The sequence below is a fragment of the Mesoplodon densirostris genome, chromosome 6 (assembly GCF_025265405.1).
Source record: "Mesoplodon densirostris isolate mMesDen1 chromosome 6, mMesDen1 primary haplotype, whole genome shotgun sequence".
NCBI lineage: Eukaryota > Metazoa > Chordata > Mammalia > Artiodactyla > Ziphiidae > Mesoplodon > Mesoplodon densirostris.
In genome coordinates this window covers 37,587,446-37,603,900 of record NC_082666.1, presented here as the reverse complement: position 1 = coordinate 37,603,900, position 16,455 = coordinate 37,587,446, and the positions used below count along the sequence as shown (strand labels likewise).

Sequence of the window (16,455 nt, the reverse complement as noted above, 5' to 3'; positions counted from 1 at the left end):
GCCTCTTGATAAGTCTTCAGACTTGAAAGATCCTTGAGGGCAAAGGATTTTGTGTCCCTGGTACCAAGTAGTGAGCCTGATACTCAAAAAATGCTTGTAAATGATGGATGGATGGTAGATGAATGGATGATGAACGAACAAATGAATCACTCAGTTTGAAAACACCTTAGGAATAGGCTCACAGTATTTGACAAAGTTTTGAACACACAAATGCATTTTGAAAATGTATCTCTTCAATTATGTCAGAAATGGAGCATTGTGAAAATAGCATGGACTCTGAAGTCACACAAACCAAGATTTGAATTCTGGCTCTGTGTGACCTCATGCAAATGATTTAGCCACCCTAAGTCTGTTTCCTCATCTATAAAATTGGGCAATGTTAGGGCGCCACCCTGAGGGGGAGTAGCCAATGAAACAATTTCCCAAGAAGATCCATGGGTGGCATTCATTATTTTGATAACTTATTATAAATGAGGCCTAGCTCTCAGCCTGACAGAATAAAAAACTTCATCAGCAATCGGAGAGGGAAGTCATTTCCCAGACAGAGGCCCACATTAACCAAATTAGAAAGGCAGAGAAATCAGAATGCCAATGTATTAACTTACCATGAGAAATTATTTGGAGTATTCACATAACTAGCACATTTTCTTCCTGTGCTCAGCTCTATTGGGAAGTAAAATCACAACTAGAAGATTGCTTGTGCTCAGGCAAGGGAACTTGGGGTGGCCCCTGCATGTAGCGATGGACCAGCCATTGGGAAACCCTAGAAAGAAAGTTCTTGGATGGTCACTGACAAGGTTTATCTCTGTCTCCTAGGATGAGTTTGTACATCTTTGCTTTGTTCATTATATATTTATGTCTTGGAGGGCATCTTCTTTCCTTCACTTGTAATGTCTTGGGAAAAGGCTCACCTCAGCCCCTAAAATATCAACAATAGAGAAGAACACCTTTCCCATCAGTGCAGCCTGCATCAGCAGCGAGGTTCTCCCTGGCCCTCAGGATATGGGTCAGATGGCTTAACCACCCAAGTCCACAGCCTGGGTCATTCCCAAGCCCGTCAGATTTCAGCAAGTCCCTGGGAGACTGGTGTTCTTGTGGTCTCCTCTCCTTCTGCTTGCTCATGATCTCGGCCCAGAGTTACATCAATCCAGACATGAATCACAGATTCTTCACCGGCTTCCACGAAAATAAAAAATCCCACTTACACAAAACATTCATGAGTAGAATGAGTAGAACTTTTCTAAAGAACCAAGGAGGTAGGGTGAGGTCTCAGGAAGGATTCATATGCACACATGAGACAGCAAGCTGTTTAGAGCCCTATTAGACCTTCCTGTTCTTCTAAAGTTCCTCCGACCACACTGACACGGGGGTTCATGTTCTCACCAGCAGACCCGAGTCTCACTTCCCCATGCCTCTTTTCTCTCTCCCCTGCTCCCCACCCCAATGGAAAGTCAAAACAAATGCTCCACCTCTCTCCCTGTCTGCTGGACCCTGACACAGGCACGGCAGCCCTGGCGAGCAGGAACCTAAAGTCATACAAGGGAGACTCAAGTCAGAAGAAGGTCCTCTCTGCAGGAGTGTGTACTTAAGGAGGAAGCAAGCCAGCCAGGGAAACCGGTCTCCACCTAGTCCAAGGCAGTGAGCCCGTGAGACAGAAGAATAACTGCCAAGAAATAGAAAGGGTCCTGGGGACTTTATTCAGCAGCAAATGATCCTGGTGACTGTTCTTGTGGGATCTACTCCCTGCAAGAGTCCAATTTTAGCATCTGCAGGGACACACAGGGCTGGCAGGACCTCCCCCTCTCTCCCTTGGCGCTTTGGTTTAAGGACAAAGCCTCCACGCTGGGACCCACGCTGGCTTGGGTCCTGTGCTGGCTCCTGGCCCTTTAATTTAGGTGCTCAAAGAAGGACTCTTCTCCAAGAGGCCTTTGTCTTGGATGAAGGGCTGAGCCTAGCTGCTCCTGAGGGTTTTGTTTGGGGTTTTTGTTTGTTTTTTGTTGCTGCTGTTGTTTAATTGTGGTAAGAACACTTTAACATGACAGCTTCCCTCTTAACAATTTTTTAAGTGTATATAGTGTTACTGACTGTAAATTCAATGTTGTACAGATCTCTGGAGCTTCTTCATTTAGCTTGACTGAAACTTTATGCTACTTGACTAGTAGTTCCCCATTTCTCCCTCCCTCCGCCCCCAATCCCTGGCAACCACCATTCCACTCTCTGAATCTGACAATTTTAGATACCTCACATGGGAAATCATGTAGCATTTGTCTTTCTACAACAGGTTTATTTCACTTAGCATAATGTCCTCAAGGTTGATCCATGTTGACACAAATCTCAGGATTTCCTTCTTTTTAAAGGCTGAATAACGTTCAGGTGTATTTATATACCACGTGTTCTTTTTCCATTCATCCATCAGTGGACATTTAGGTTGCTTCCACATCTTGACTACTGTGAACAGTGCTGCAACGAACACAGGAGTACTAATCTCTCTTCAAGAACCTAAAAATAGGACTTCCCTGGTGGTGCAGTGGTTAAGAATCCACCTGCCAATGCAGGGGACATGGGTTTGAGCCCTGGTCCGGGAAGATCCCACATGCCGTGGAGCATGTGCCACGTGCTAAGCCCCTGTGCCACAACTACTGAGCCTGTGCTCTAGAGCCTGTGCTTTAGAGCCCGCAAGCCACAACTACTGAGCCCGCGTGCCACAACTACTGAAGCCCGTGTGCCACAACTACTGAAGCCCGCATGCCTAGAGCCCATGCTCTGCAACAAGAGAAGCCACCGCAATGAGAAGGCTGTGCACTGCAATGAAGAGTAGCCCCCGCTCGCCACTAGAGAAAGCCCATGTGCAGCAACAAAGACCTAATGCAGCCAAAAATAAATTTATATATTAAAAAAAAGAACCTAAAAATAAGTGGGACTACATCAAACTAAAAAGCTTCTGCACTGCAAAAGAAAAAAAAATCAACAGAGTGAAAAGGCAACCTACAGAGTGGGAGAAAATATTGCACATCATATCTCTGAAAGGGAGTTAATCTCCAACATATATAAGAATTCCTACAATTCAGTTGTAAAACAAACATGCGCTAAGGACTTGGACAGACATTTCTCCAAAGAAGATATACAAATGGCCAAGAAGCATATGAAAAAATAAGGTAATCATCAGGGAAATGCAATTCAAAACCACAGTGAGGTATCACCCCACACCTGTCAAGATGGCTATTTATCAGAATAGATAAGTGTTGGTGAGGATGTGAGACACTGGAACCCTTGCACACTGGTGCTGTGAAAGGAAAATGGGGCAGCTTCTATGGAAAACAACGAAGTTTCCTCAAAAAAATAAAAGCAGCACTATGATCTAGCAATCCCACTGCGGGGGTCTTTATCCAAAAGAATTGAAATCAGCACCTCAAAGAGATACTAGGACTCCTGAGTTTTTAAAATTTCTCTCAAAGTCTCTGCTACCCAGCTCCTCACAGCACATAGGTCCCCGTCACTTTTAAACCCCAAAATAAAACCTCACAGCCCCACCCCCACCCCCGCCGCCAACCCGCTGATCCCAGGCACCTCACTGCTTGCCCCAAACTGCCTTCCAGGTACAGAATTTTGCCCCCTGCCTTGGCGGGGCGGGACTGTCTCAGGCCAGGCCAAGTCCCAGGGGAAGGTGCCCAGCGACTTGTGGGAGGTCCAGGCACGCCTGGCCGTGCGGAAATCGGCCCTTCAGGCGGCCGCGCTGCCCGGAGCAGCGTGACGCGGGGGCGCAGCCAGACTCCAGACTCGCCGCGCGCTCCCCCACGCCTCGCTTCCCTGGGCCGCCGCCAGTCCTGCTCCGCCGCCGGGGGCGGAGCGTGGCCCTTTTTGGTCCGGGCAGGCGTGGCCTCGGTCCCGGAGGTCACTCTGCCTCCCGGCTGGCTGCTGTCACTTGCGCTCTGCGCCTGGCTCAGCTCAGCTCGCAGGTTTCCCCGCGCGCACCCGGCCTGCGCCCCCGCCCTCCGGAGCAGCTGCGGCAGCGGCAGCAGTGGGCAAGCCCCTCCCTCCATCCCCCATCAGAGAGACCACATGGGCCCGGGGACTATCTGCCCGTGCAGGGGCGCCCTGTCTCACCCCCAGGTGTGGACCTGGATCGAGCCCGTGGTGGTCTCCACCCAAATGGCCGCCTCCCTCTATGACGCGGGGCTGCTCCTCGTGGTGAAGGCGTCCTTCGGAATCGGGTTTTTTTCCAACGACAGCGCCAGCCCGTCGCCCCGGGGGTCTCTAGAGAACCAACAGCAGAGAGCCATCTCCAACTTCTACATCATCTACAACCTTGTGATAGGCCTGACACCCCTGCTGTCGGCCTATGGGCTGGGCTGGCTCAGTGACCACTACCACCGCAAGATCTCCATCTGCATGCCTCTGCTGGGCTTCATGCTCTGCCGCCTCGCGCTGCTGCTCAAGGTGCTGCTGGACTGGCCCGTGGAGATGCTCTACGGGGCGGCGGCGCTGAACGGGTTGTGCGGTGGCTTCTCGGCGTTCTGGTCGGGGGTCATGGCCCTGGGATCCCTCGGCTCCTCGGAGGGCCGCCGCTCCCTGCGCCTCATCGTGATCGACTTGATCCTGGGCTTGGCGGGCTTCTGCGGGAGCATGATCTCTGGGCACCTCTTCAAGCAGATAGTCGGGCACTCCAGCCAGGGCCTGGTGCTGACCGCCTTCAGCGTGAGCTGTGCTATCTGTGCCCTTTTCTACAGCCTCTTGGTGCTGAAGGTCCCTGAGTCCAAGGCCAAGCCCAGCAAGGCTGTGGATATGGTGTCTGCCACAGTCAGCACCTATAACACCCTGGATCCTGATCCGACAGACAAGCAGCGTGTGGTGAGGCACCCTTCATCTCCTGCAAAAGCAAAGCCAAAGAAAACCATTATTGCCCTGCTCTTTGTGGGTGCCATCATATATGACCTGGCAGTGGTGGGCACAGTGGACATGCTGCCCCTTTTTGTGCTGAGGGAGCCTCTGAGTTGGAACCAAGTGCAGCTGGGCTACGGTATGGCTTCAGGGTACACCATCTTCATCACCAGCTTCCTGGGCGTCCTGGTCTTCTCCCGTTACTTCCAGGACACCACCATGATCATGATTGGAATGGTCTCCTTTGCGTCTGGAGCCCTCCTCTTGGCTTTTGTGAAAGAGACATACATGTTCTACCTTGGTGAGTCTGGCATTCTTGGGGAGGCAGGACAAGGACACTGCACATCCCCCAAGTCATGGGGCTGACCCCAGGGATGCTGTGGTCTAGGTGTCCCAGCTCAGCACTGGAGATTATACCTGCTATCTAGGAGACACAAGGGAGACAGGATTATGTGCACTTGAGTTTGTCGGTATTGTTACTTGTGTGGCCCCCTGAAATGTTACCAGAGTGGTGCCCATAGCTCTAGGAAGTCAAGGGAGGGCTGGTCAGTGGTGCCTGGAGTCAACAGGAGAGCCTTCGGGATGCCCTCGAGTGGAGGAGATGGGGTTGAGTTTCTTCTCCCCAGTTTTAAAGGGATAAAACATTAAGTAATCCAACTGAAAAAGTCCTTTAATTAAAATCATTTCAATCATTTTGGGTCAAGCACAAGCTTTTTATAAAGAGAGAAAAATTCTCCATAAATGCCTTCCACAACCAATGTAATACATTCATTCCCTCAAGGAAGCAGAATGAAGTTCCTATCTGAGGACAAAGGCAACTGCAAGCCGAGCGTTCTGGCCATGCTCCAACAGACCTCTCTACAATGATAGAAATGTTCTGTATCTGTTCTGCCTAATACACTAGCCATTAGCCACGTGTGGCTATGAAGCCCTTGAAATGTGGCCAGTGCAACTTAAAGAACAGAATTTTTCATACTATTTTCATTTAAATTAATTTAAATAGTCACGTGGCTGGTTAGTGGCTAACATATTCGAACAACTGAAGATGGTTCCCAGAGACCATCCTTTGGCAGAGGTCACACAACTCAACAAAACCCCTCACAAAATGGCAAGATGACCTTTAGCCAGCTCCCAGTTCAACAGGCCGTGTGCAAGAGCCAGAGTCCCCCCTCCCCTTCCCTCCCCCCACCCCACACACACCCGCCAAGGGATAATGAACAGGGCTTGAGGGAAGGAGGGGTGTGTGGCTGGTGTGTTAGTGGCACACACTCTGCCAAAGCTCCTGCGACCATCTCCCAGAGGTGACGATGAACGGCGAGCACAGACACCTCTCTCCCGGGAGGCAAGGAGTTCTGAGTGACATCAGCTCCACTTCCCTAGAAACAACTTAACTCTACCAATAAAGACACCCTTCATCCTCTGTCACCACTGTGCTTGGCACCTTGCAGATGGGTCTGCAGCAATGTGCAGAGAATCAGCCTGGCTGGGGGAGGAGGTGGGGGGGGTCCTAGTCTGCCAGGAGAGAAACCATTTCTTCAAGGCCACATAGGATTGTGGGAGAGCGGGTAGGGGAGGCCTTTGCTCTATTCTAATTTACTCTTTGGCCAAGGCTGGGCTACAGTGAGGAGTGTTCTCCTGTGATTCCTTTCCAGCTCGGGCCATCATGCTGTTCGCTCTCATCCCCATCACAACCATCCGATCGGCAATGTCCAAGCTCATCAAGGGCTCCTCTTATGGTGAGTGAAAGGAATTTCTCAGAGGTTCTCTCTGGACGGTTTCAGAGCCAGTTGGCTTGAGGCACAGGGTTTGGACTGGCAGAAGGCACAGGAGAGAGTTCCAGCAGCAGCCTTGAAGACACTAGAAATACACTGCTGTCCATCCAGAGTGAGATCAGGAGGGTGGGAAAGACTCGGAAAGTCAGCCGCTGAGAAGCCACAGTCAAAGGGAGATACTACCATCCACTGGCCATGGGAAGAGCCAGCTGGGTGGAGGCAAGAATCCTGTAAAATGAGCCAGGAAGACAGAGGGAGTCTGGGGAGGGTGAAGGGGTCTCCTGAGAACCCCCACCGAGACTCAGCTCTCAGGGAACATGGAGGGACAGCTTAGTAACCTTGGTAACCTCGGTCCCTTCCACAGGAAAGGTGTTTGTCATCCTGCAGCTGTCCCTGGCTCTGACCGGGGTGGTGACATCCACGGTGTACAACAAGATCTATCAGCTCACCATGGAGAAGTTCGTTGGCACCTGCTTTGCACTCTCCTCCTTTCTCTCCTTCCTGGCCATCATCCCGATTGGGTAAGACAGAACCAACGTCTGCTCTTTGGGCTGGGGCCTGGGGCTTAGGTCAAGGACTGTTGGAGCATTTCCAGCCCATTATCATGAAGTATTATTTATTTTCAACAATTACACAATGGGTTCTGAGTAGGCTCTCTCACAGAGAAAAAGTTCTCCTGTTTCCCCAAACTAATAATCTGGTGATTTGGAAATTCCCTAAAGTTTATAAGTAATAAACAGAGGGCCCTAACAAGCTAGCTAGCTCACTTCCTGGCGGTTTTGTAATACAATTTATTTATAGGCACCTCCTATACTTCCTTGTCATCAGGGGCTGGGATTAGAAACCTTCTTGTACCACTCAGACCTCTTTTGTTTAGTCTCCTTTAGGTGAGAGTCAGCCGGCCTCATTTCCAGGTGCTCTTTCTTGTCTGTACCTTCCAAGGGCTTGGCAACTTCTGTGCTCAGTGCCCTTTAAATCTCATGGCCACCAGACCGTGTGAGCTCCCCTGTAGGACGTGGGCAATTCCTTTGACCTCTCTGGGGGAATTGTCTTGTTTGCAAAACAAGAGCGCTAAAGTCTGGAAGATAACAGGCAGGAGGAAGGCTAGAGAAGCAAAGGAGTGGTACTCCAGGCCCATGGGGAGACTGCCAGCCTAGATCATCACCAAAATGGACCACATGGAACAGTCTAGTCTTTGACCAGCCCCATCCAAGGGAAATATGGTACGAGCCACAAGTACAAGCCATATTATGTGATTTAAAATTTTCTAGTAGCCACGTTTAAAAACAATAAAAGTAACAGGTGAAATGATTTTAATAACACTTGATTTGGCCCAATAGATCCAAAATATCTTTGTAATCAATTTATAAAATCAATGAGTCTTTTAAACTAAATCTTCAAAATCTGGTATTTTATCCTGACAGCACACCTCAATTTGGACTCCATTTGAACACCTTTCAAGTGTTCAGTAGCCAATGTAACTAGTAGCTACATATTAGCTCAGTTTTGGTTTAGGCCCTTTTATCCTTTCCTAAGGTGTGGTTATCTCACACTTGTATCATTCCCACCAGAGGATTATTGATATCCACAGTAAAACACAAGGGACTTGACATAGATTTGCATTTTAAAGGGACCAGTAGCACACCAGAGCCCTACATTATCAGTAATGGTGGTGTTATAGGCAGCAGAGTAGACCAGAATTGAAGGCAGGTTGGAAGTGGGAAGTGGATGGTGGAATTCTCACCATCTTCTTTGAATCCTCACATTGCATTGCATAGGTCCCTGCCTGCACAGAAGGCTGAGCCTCCTGAGACAGGAGCCATCAATCATGAAGGCTCTTTGCTTTATTTCATAGTTGAGAAAATAATAAGATATGAGGATCAAACAGCTGAGAGAATTTGTACAAAACAGCAGACTTGATTACTAGTGCCTTCTTGGGCCAGTTCTCATTTTCTCCAGGTGTAGGACTGAGCCAGACCTGTCCTCAAGCTGCCCAGCCCTTAGGCCTTTTCATGTACCTTTGTTTTCATGAGAGTCTCAGCTGAATAGGTTGGGTTTAGCTAGAGCTGACCCACAATGCAAATTTCTCAGGAGTCCCAGCTCTTTGTCCATGTGAGTAATGGGTTAGTAGCTGTGCTGCTTGGAAGTTATCCAGTCCTGTTTGATTGGCAGTTGGTTGAAATATAGTCTCTTTGACCTAAACAAATCAACAAAAAAGAAAACAAGTCTGACTAGTTAATGTGTCATAGCTAGAGATATAAACAAATGAAAGCATTGAGAATATGCAATAATTGGTTCCTTTCTGCAGTTTCATTGCTTCATATGTGTGCTAAAGAGATGCTTTCCCTTTTTTAAGAGACTTTGGGGTGCATGAAACAGGTGTGCTGCCCTTGACACCTACCCCCCAATGTACTATGTAATATGCACCTGGACCCAGCCCTACACTGTGTGCATGGAATCTTGATTAAGATATGCATGATCTTCATGATCTTATATCACAGAAGCAGGGACAGAATCTTGAACCAATCATAAGTAACTGAATTCTTATGTGAATTGAGGCACTTAAGTAGTTGCTAATTGTTTCCCTCTGTTGTAGACATTTAGCTGTAGAGGGACCCATGTGCGACCGAAGCCTCCTTTGCTTGCTGTACATTGGAATCACCTGGAGAGATTTAAAAACTACTGATGTCTGGCTCCTACCCCCAGAGATTCTGACTCAGTTGATCTGGGATGTAGCCTGGGCACAGGAATTTTTTAAAGCTCTCCAGTTTATTCGGATATACAACCAAGGTTGAGAACCTCTGGTATAAAGGGAGTTTTTCTATTACCGTTTCCTTCCACGAAGTCACAAGTAAATAAGATCCTGAAAAATTATTACAAGAGGCCAAGGCTGCACTGTCAATCATTAAGTGCTATTAGCAGGAAAGACCAGAACTCTCTAACCACAGAAAGGAAAGCTACATTCCAATGACATAAAAGCTCAGGAAGACAAGTCACAGCGGGGAGTGGAGGAGGGCAGAAGGCTGGGAGGAGAGGTTCCTGGGCTGAGCTGCCAACAGCCCATCTGCAGGAAGGGAGTGTGGCCCCAGCTTTTCCTGGTGCCACAGTGAGTCAATTTCATGTCACTGTGAGAACCTGCTCTCTCCTGCTTGTTCTTCTTTACATGCGACAGGGAGACGCTGAGGGAATAACTGTCTGGCTCTGCCCATCCGCAACCCACTGGCCACCCAACACACATGCACTCGGCTGCTGCCTCGTGCTTCATAGAGAAAACAGACGCCATGAGAGGAGAGTGGGCTCATTTTCTCCAAAGTAAATCTACAAGCCTACATTCTTTTGCACCCATTCTGTTCTTCTTCTCCCCCCAGCCTCTCTCTGAAAGATAATAATAGCAAACACTTAAACAGCCCTTATTATGTGCCAGGCACTACTTTAAATATTTCATATATTTTAACCTTCTCAAACAGTCCCCTGAGACAATTACTATTTTATCCCCATTTTGCAGATGAAGAAACAGACTCTAAGATGTCATGTAACTTGCCAAAGATTACAGAGCTAATAAGTGGCAGAGACAGAGCTAGTAAGTGGCAGAGACAGAATTTGAACCCAGGCAGCTGGTTCTCAGCCACTCCTTGACTTGCTTCTTAGAAGAGTCCCTGGGTGCCACCTCTCCCCTTCTCCTTAGAGAGCTTACTTGCACTACTTAGCTGCTCCTTCTCCCGAATTCTTCCTATCAGAAGTGACACGTGATCTACCACCCTCTCTCCTCCTCCTTTTTATGGCCATGTTCTCCAGTGCTGGTCTGCACCTGCCGTCTCGTCCTCACCTCCCGTTGACTTTTCGACCCACTCTACAGGCTGATTTCCCCCTTCAGTGCCACCAGGGCTACGCTAAGATCTGACTTCCTCACAGCTGAATGCAGTGGACTCCCTACCATCCTCGTATTGCATGGATTCTCAGAGGGCCCCAGCACTGTTGGTCACTCTTTCCTTGGAAGGCACTTGTCCCTGTCACTTGACTTTCTTAACACCTTCCCTCCCAGGTTTCTCCTACCTCTCTGACTTCTCTAAACCTCCACGTGGAAGAATTCTTTGGGGCTCTGCTCTGGGTTGTCATCTCACGTCATGTCCTCTCTAAACAATCTAAAGTATGTTCAAAACTTTAAATAGTTTCCAAAATTGGGTCCTTGATGCCCTCCTAAAGTCTGCTCCCCTCCAGTCTTTCCCATCTCATTAAATGGCATCAGCACTCACCCAGGGTAGAAACCGGAGAGTCACCAATGTCCTCTCTCTCCTTCATCTTCCCACACCTCCCATTCATTAAGCCTCATTGATTCTCCCTCCAACTCATCCTTTTCTCTTTATCCCTACTGCTGCCACCCAAGCACTTGGGGGACCAAATTCGCCTCGGAGCCATTCTCCCCACATCCACCCATGTTCCCCTCTCACTCTCTCTCCACCAGCTGGCCAGAGCAATTTCCTTAGAGTGTACACCAGTTCACATCATCTCCTGCCCAAAGCTCTGCGCTTGGCTTTCACTGCTCTTAAGACCCAAATTTCTAACCATGGACCACAGGTCCTTCCTAATCCAGCCTCCCATTCCTGCCACTAACCACCCTCCCCATTCTATGCTTCAGCCCCAGGAGCCTACCCTCATGCTCTTCCCCCTTCCTTACCCACACATCCTTCTTAACACAACTTAGTTGTGGTCTTAACTTGAACACCGTTTTCTCAAAGAGGATTTGAGAAAATCCCCTTCTCAATCTAACTTCGATCCTGCTATTGGATGCTCCCCAAGCTTCCCATACTTTTCCTTCATAGCATGATAGTTGATGATTATTTAGTGATTATCATGTTTTACAAGCTTGCTTACTAGACTGTAGGCTCCCTGAGGGCAGGAACCACTCCTGTTTGACTCACCTCGTATCCAGTGTCCAGCAGAGAGCTTAGCGTGTACTCGAAGTATTTAATAAATGAACAATCTGTCAGAAGGGTGTGACACCTACTAGCCAGCACTGCTGACCATCCATATCCCAGAGCTGCCTGTTGACTGGCCATGAAGTCAGGGGTTGGCCATCACCATATCAATGAAAATTGATCAATAGTCAGTCTAAAAAAGAAATAGAAAATTTTAGTCATGCTATCCCAAGGATTATAACCCAGGAGACAGTATTTCAGAAAACTCTGAGGACTGTTCCACCTGTTAGAGGTCAAGGCACAGTTACATAAGTTGTTTTTTGGGTTTTTAAAAAATTAATTTTATTTTATTTATTTTTGGCTGCATTGGGTCTTTGTTGCTGCGCGTGGGCTTTCTCTAGTTGTGGCTCGTGGAGGCTACACTAGGTTGCGGTGCACAGGCTTCTCATTGCAGTGGCTACTCTTGTTGTGGAGCACGGGCTCTAGGTGCATGGGCTTCAGTAGTTGTGGCACACAGTCTCAGTAGTTGTGGCTCACGGGCTTAGTTGCTCCGTGGCATGTGGGATCTTCCTGGACCAGGGCTTGAACCCGTGTCCCCTGCAATGGCAGGCGGATTCTTAACCACTGTGCCACCAGGGAAGCCCTACATAAGTTTTTCAGACAATGGGTTATACATCAAAGTAACATATTGTCGGGGGGGGGGCGAGGGATAAATTAAGAGGTTGGGATTAACATATACACACTACCATATATAAAGTAGGTAAACAAGGACGTACTTTATAGCACAGGGAACTATACTCAGTATCTTGTAATACACTATAATGGAAAAGAATATATACATGAATCACTTTGCTGTACACTTGAAAATAACATGATGTTGTAAATTAACTATGCTCAATTTAAAAACATTTCCCAATATGGACCAGAAAAGAAAACCATAGTAACATATTGACAGTTTACATAGTCCAACAAGGTGAGCAGTCGGTTGTGACCCCTTACAGGATCGAGAAAGGAATGTTAACTCCTCGGGAGTTACCTTGCTGGTGCCAGGAGGAAATTGCTTTTTTTTTTTTTTTTTTTGGTGAGTAGGAATTCCTGTGTCTTCTAAGGGGATCTAGTTAGCATATAATGCAGGCACACAATGCACACTAAAGCAGAGGAGGTAGTTGCTCAAATGGGCTAAGAATCTTATGTTTACAAGTTTTCTTGTCCCGCCTTAATTTATCAACCACGTGGCTGTGCTGTCGTGGTCCACAGTAGGGAGGGGTGAGCTGTGGAGTCGGGCCTGCAACCGGAGTTCATGTGGTCCTGGGCTAGCAGTCTCTAAGTCTTGGCTTGCCTCTTACCGGCTGTCATACCATGAGCTCTAAGTACAGTAAGTGCTCTCCCCTGGAGAGCCCTGGGGCTCATGGAAGGTGAGGAATCAGTGTTTGGAAGTTTCCACAAAGCTTTTCCTTAGAAGGGTTTGGATTTATGCTCACACCCCATCCAGCAGCTCCAGATGTGGTCCACCCATCAGGAAGAACTGTGGTGTGCCAGCTTAGAACCTGAGGTTCCTAGAGCTCAAACAGTTGAGAAAACAGAGGACACCAGAGGTTGAAGGACATGCCAAAGATCCAAGACTCCAACTAGAGCTCCTCATTCCTGTGCATTCACTTATCTCCAAATATTTCTAAACAATGTAATGATTTATGGAAGAGAGAAAAGGGCTATGGAAAAGGCAAAAGAGGATGCAGCTAATTCTGCTTGGGATGAGCAAAACTTGGTCCACGTGGGAATTCATCATCGGGCAGAAGTGAGATGGAAAGAGACTCCAAGAAAAGGAAAATGTAGATGCAAAGGGCTCTTGATGTGATGGGACAGGAAGGAGGCTGGAGTGAGAGAAGTTCCCTCGGGCCCTCTCCCTTCATGCAGTACAGCATTCTGCTGCCATAATGGATAGAACCTCCTAGTCTACCAGTGCTAAAGAGGTGGCCAGAGACCTCCCTGCCCCATTCCAGCTGTTCTCTCATAATTCTCTATTGTAAATTCTTACAGCATGGTGGCCTATAAGCAAGCCTCGTGGTTGCAGCACGGAGACATCGCAGAGAAAGGAAGGTGCTGAACTGCAGGAGCTGGAACCACCAGCAATGGCTGGGGCCCTCTGAAGACCAAGGAAGGGAACAGGAACTGGTAACCAAAGTAACCCATTGCTCAAGAAACCTGAGTTCCAGCCAGAGTCAGCCTCAGAGCGACTTGCTCTGGCTCAAGGGTCCCTGGTGGGTAGGGAAAAGCCTTTTCCTGGTGATGGAGAAACTTTCTCAGCTTTCAGACATCGCAATCAGTCAGAGGTTAGGTTCTGCAGACAGTAGAGTGTGAACTTTCAAGGGTGATATGAAGGCCATACCAGACACTGAAGCCCCTTTTCTTCCAGGAATGGAAGGGCTTCAGTGTCTGGTATGAGGGCTCCAACATATGGTAACTAGTCACCCAGGAGTCCTGTGTGAGAACTCAAAGGGGAACAGGGAAGGGATGTTTTGTAAGAACTGCCAACAGTGAACGTCAGTCAATATTTTTTAAATTAAAATAGAAACTTGAAAAAAAGTTAGCTTTCTTCCCGGAAGCCTTGTTATTTGTGAACAACTCCAGAGAAATCTGGAGCTCAGGCATTTGACTTCAGGCTAGTTTTGCTGTTACTGTTGTTTTTAAAAAGGCTTTCTTCAGAGGAATATAATGGGATACTGTCAGTCAACAGTATTTCCCAAAGGGAGAGGTGTAAAGGGAGAGGGGTGATAGACTAAGAGCCATTTTATTTTGATGTACTTATTTTTATAGCCTATTTTAATTATGTGTATAAAAGACTTACCTCCTAATAAAATCAACATTCACAGCATGAGCGTGTGAATCATTCTTTCTTTGGTCAGGTTTCCCACTAGAACTCAGACGTAGCATTCTTAGACTAGGGTTAAACTTAAAGCTTGCAAATGATTAAAAGCTAGCATTTAAATCTCAGAGCAGTTGAGCTCAGAGTTGTATCACTGATCCCTTGCAGGGACTGGTCAAAACTTTATGGCACGGGGCTTCCCTGGTGGCGCAGTGGTTGAGAGTCCGCCTGCCGTTGCTGAGCCTGCGCTCCGCAATGGGAGAGACCACAACAGTGAGAGGCCCGCGTACCACAAAAACAAACAAACAAACAAACAACACTTTATGGCACATCTACTAAGGTCCCGGCACCATGCTAGGTGCTGAGATACAGCAAGAACACAACAGCTCCTGCCCTACCAGTGTATTATCGAATGGGTGGAGCAGACAGAACAGGAGGCAACAGTGTTGTATCCTATAATAAACGCTAAACTAAGGGAGCATATAATGCAGATACAAGAGCGCAGGGAGGGCTTCTCAGAAGAAGTGGCATAAGACTGGAAAGATAAGGAGTTACCAAGGTGGGACGTTGAGGGACATTCCAGGCAGAAAGAACACGCTGGAAGGCCTGAAGGTGAAAATACCCCAAAATATACAAAATCAATGTGAGGGGAGAAAAGAGGGATGGAGGGAGAGGTATCCAGGGCAATGGAATCAAGAGGTGAGATTGGAACAGTGAGGAAGAACAACATCAAGACAGAGCCTTTAAAAAGTCTCTTTATACCTAGAATAGTCAAATTCATAGAGTCAGAAAGTACACTGATAGGCCAGCAGGTGGGGAGGCGGAATGGGGAGTCAGTGTAAGGGGACAGAGTTTCAGTTTAGGAAGGTGAAATTTTCGGGAGGTGGATGATGGTGAGAGTTGCACAACAATGTGAATGTACTTAGTGCCACTGACCTGTACAGTTAGATATGGGTAAAATAGTATGTTTTATATTATGTGACTTTTACCACAATAAAAAAATTTTTTTTTAAGTTTCTCTTTAGAAGTGCAAATCAAAACTACAATGAGGTACCACCTCATGCCAGTCAGAATGGCCATCATTTAAAAGTCTACAAATAACACATGCTGGAGAGGGTGGGGAAACCCTCTTACACTGTTGGTGGGAATGTAAATTGGTGTAGCCACTATGGAGAACAGTATGGAGGTTCCTCAAAAACTAAAAACAGAGTCACCATATGATCCTGCAATCCCACTCCTGGGCATTTATGTGGAGAAAACCGTAATTCGAAAAGATACATGCACCCTAATGTTCACTGCAGCACTCCCTACAATAGCCATACATGGAAACAACCTAAATGTCCACTGACAGATGAATGGATAAAGAAGATGTGATACATATATACAATGGAATACTACTCAGCCATTGAAAAGCATGAAATAATGCCATTTGCAGCAACATGGATGGACCTAGACATTGTAACTCAGACAGAGAAAGACAAATACCACATGATATCACTTATATGTGGAATCTAAAATGCAAAACAAATCAACATATCTATGAAACAAAAACAGGCTCACGGATATAGAGAACAGACTTGAGGTTGCCAAGGGAAAGGCAGGGGAGGTAAGGAATGGTAGTTTGGGATTAGCAGATGCAAACTATTATATAGGATGGATAAACAACAAGGTCCTACAGCATAGTACAGCGAACTATATTCAACATCCTGTGACAAACCATAATGGAAAAGAACATGAAAAAGAATATATATAACAGAAGAAATTAACAACATGGTAAATCAACTCTACTTCAATAAAAAGTTTTTTTAAAAGGAAAAAATAGTTTCTCTTTAGAGTAATGGCATAGGTGTTGAAAGGTTTTAAGCAGGAACATGGAATGCTTACCTCTTTATCTTGGTAAGAGGACTCCGGCAGCACTGAGAATGAACTGGTGGAGCAAGGAGTGAGCAAGGCTTGCAGAAGGAAGACAAGCAGAGAGACCTCTGCATGAATCCAGGTGAAGGATGGTGGTGGACTGACACTGGGT

General features: G+C 47.2%; 1 protein-coding gene and 1 long non-coding RNA gene across 2 annotated transcripts; one reads left to right on the top strand and one right to left on the bottom strand.

Annotated features, from left to right (window-relative positions):
* Positions 1–3,941: 3,941 nt before the first annotated feature.
* On the top strand, positions 3,942–14,377 carry SLC46A2 (solute carrier family 46 member 2). The gene is made up of 4 exons (XM_060101134.1): positions 3,942–5,179; positions 6,531–6,614; positions 7,015–7,171; positions 13,604–14,377. Exons 1-4 carry the CDS (start codon positions 4,060–4,062, stop codon positions 13,668–13,670), a joined length of 1,428 nt encoding a protein of 475 aa, XP_059957117.1. The 5' UTR covers positions 3,942–4,059; the 3' UTR covers positions 13,671–14,377.
* LOC132492013 (uncharacterized) lies at positions 8,072–16,455 on the bottom strand. Its single transcript, XR_009532779.1, has 3 exons — positions 16,314–16,455; positions 11,570–11,759; positions 8,072–8,847 (listed from the first exon to the last, which is right to left on the bottom strand). It is a non-coding gene; the product is annotated as an uncharacterized LOC132492013 (long non-coding RNA).

What these genes read in the sequence shown, in the direction of transcription:
- SLC46A2 (XM_060101134.1), top strand. Translation starts at nt 4,060, where the DNA reads ATGGGCCCGGGGACTATCTGCCCGTGCAGGGGCGCCCTGTCTCACCCC. An exon ending in GACATACATGTTCTACCTTG is followed by an intron (nt 5,180 to 6,530) that starts GTGAGTCTGGCA and finishes ATTCCTTTCCAG; the next exon opens with CTCGGGCCATCATGCTGTTC. An exon ending in CATCAAGGGCTCCTCTTATG is followed by an intron (nt 6,615 to 7,014) that starts GTGAGTGAAAGG and finishes TCCCTTCCACAG; the next exon opens with GAAAGGTGTTTGTCATCCTG.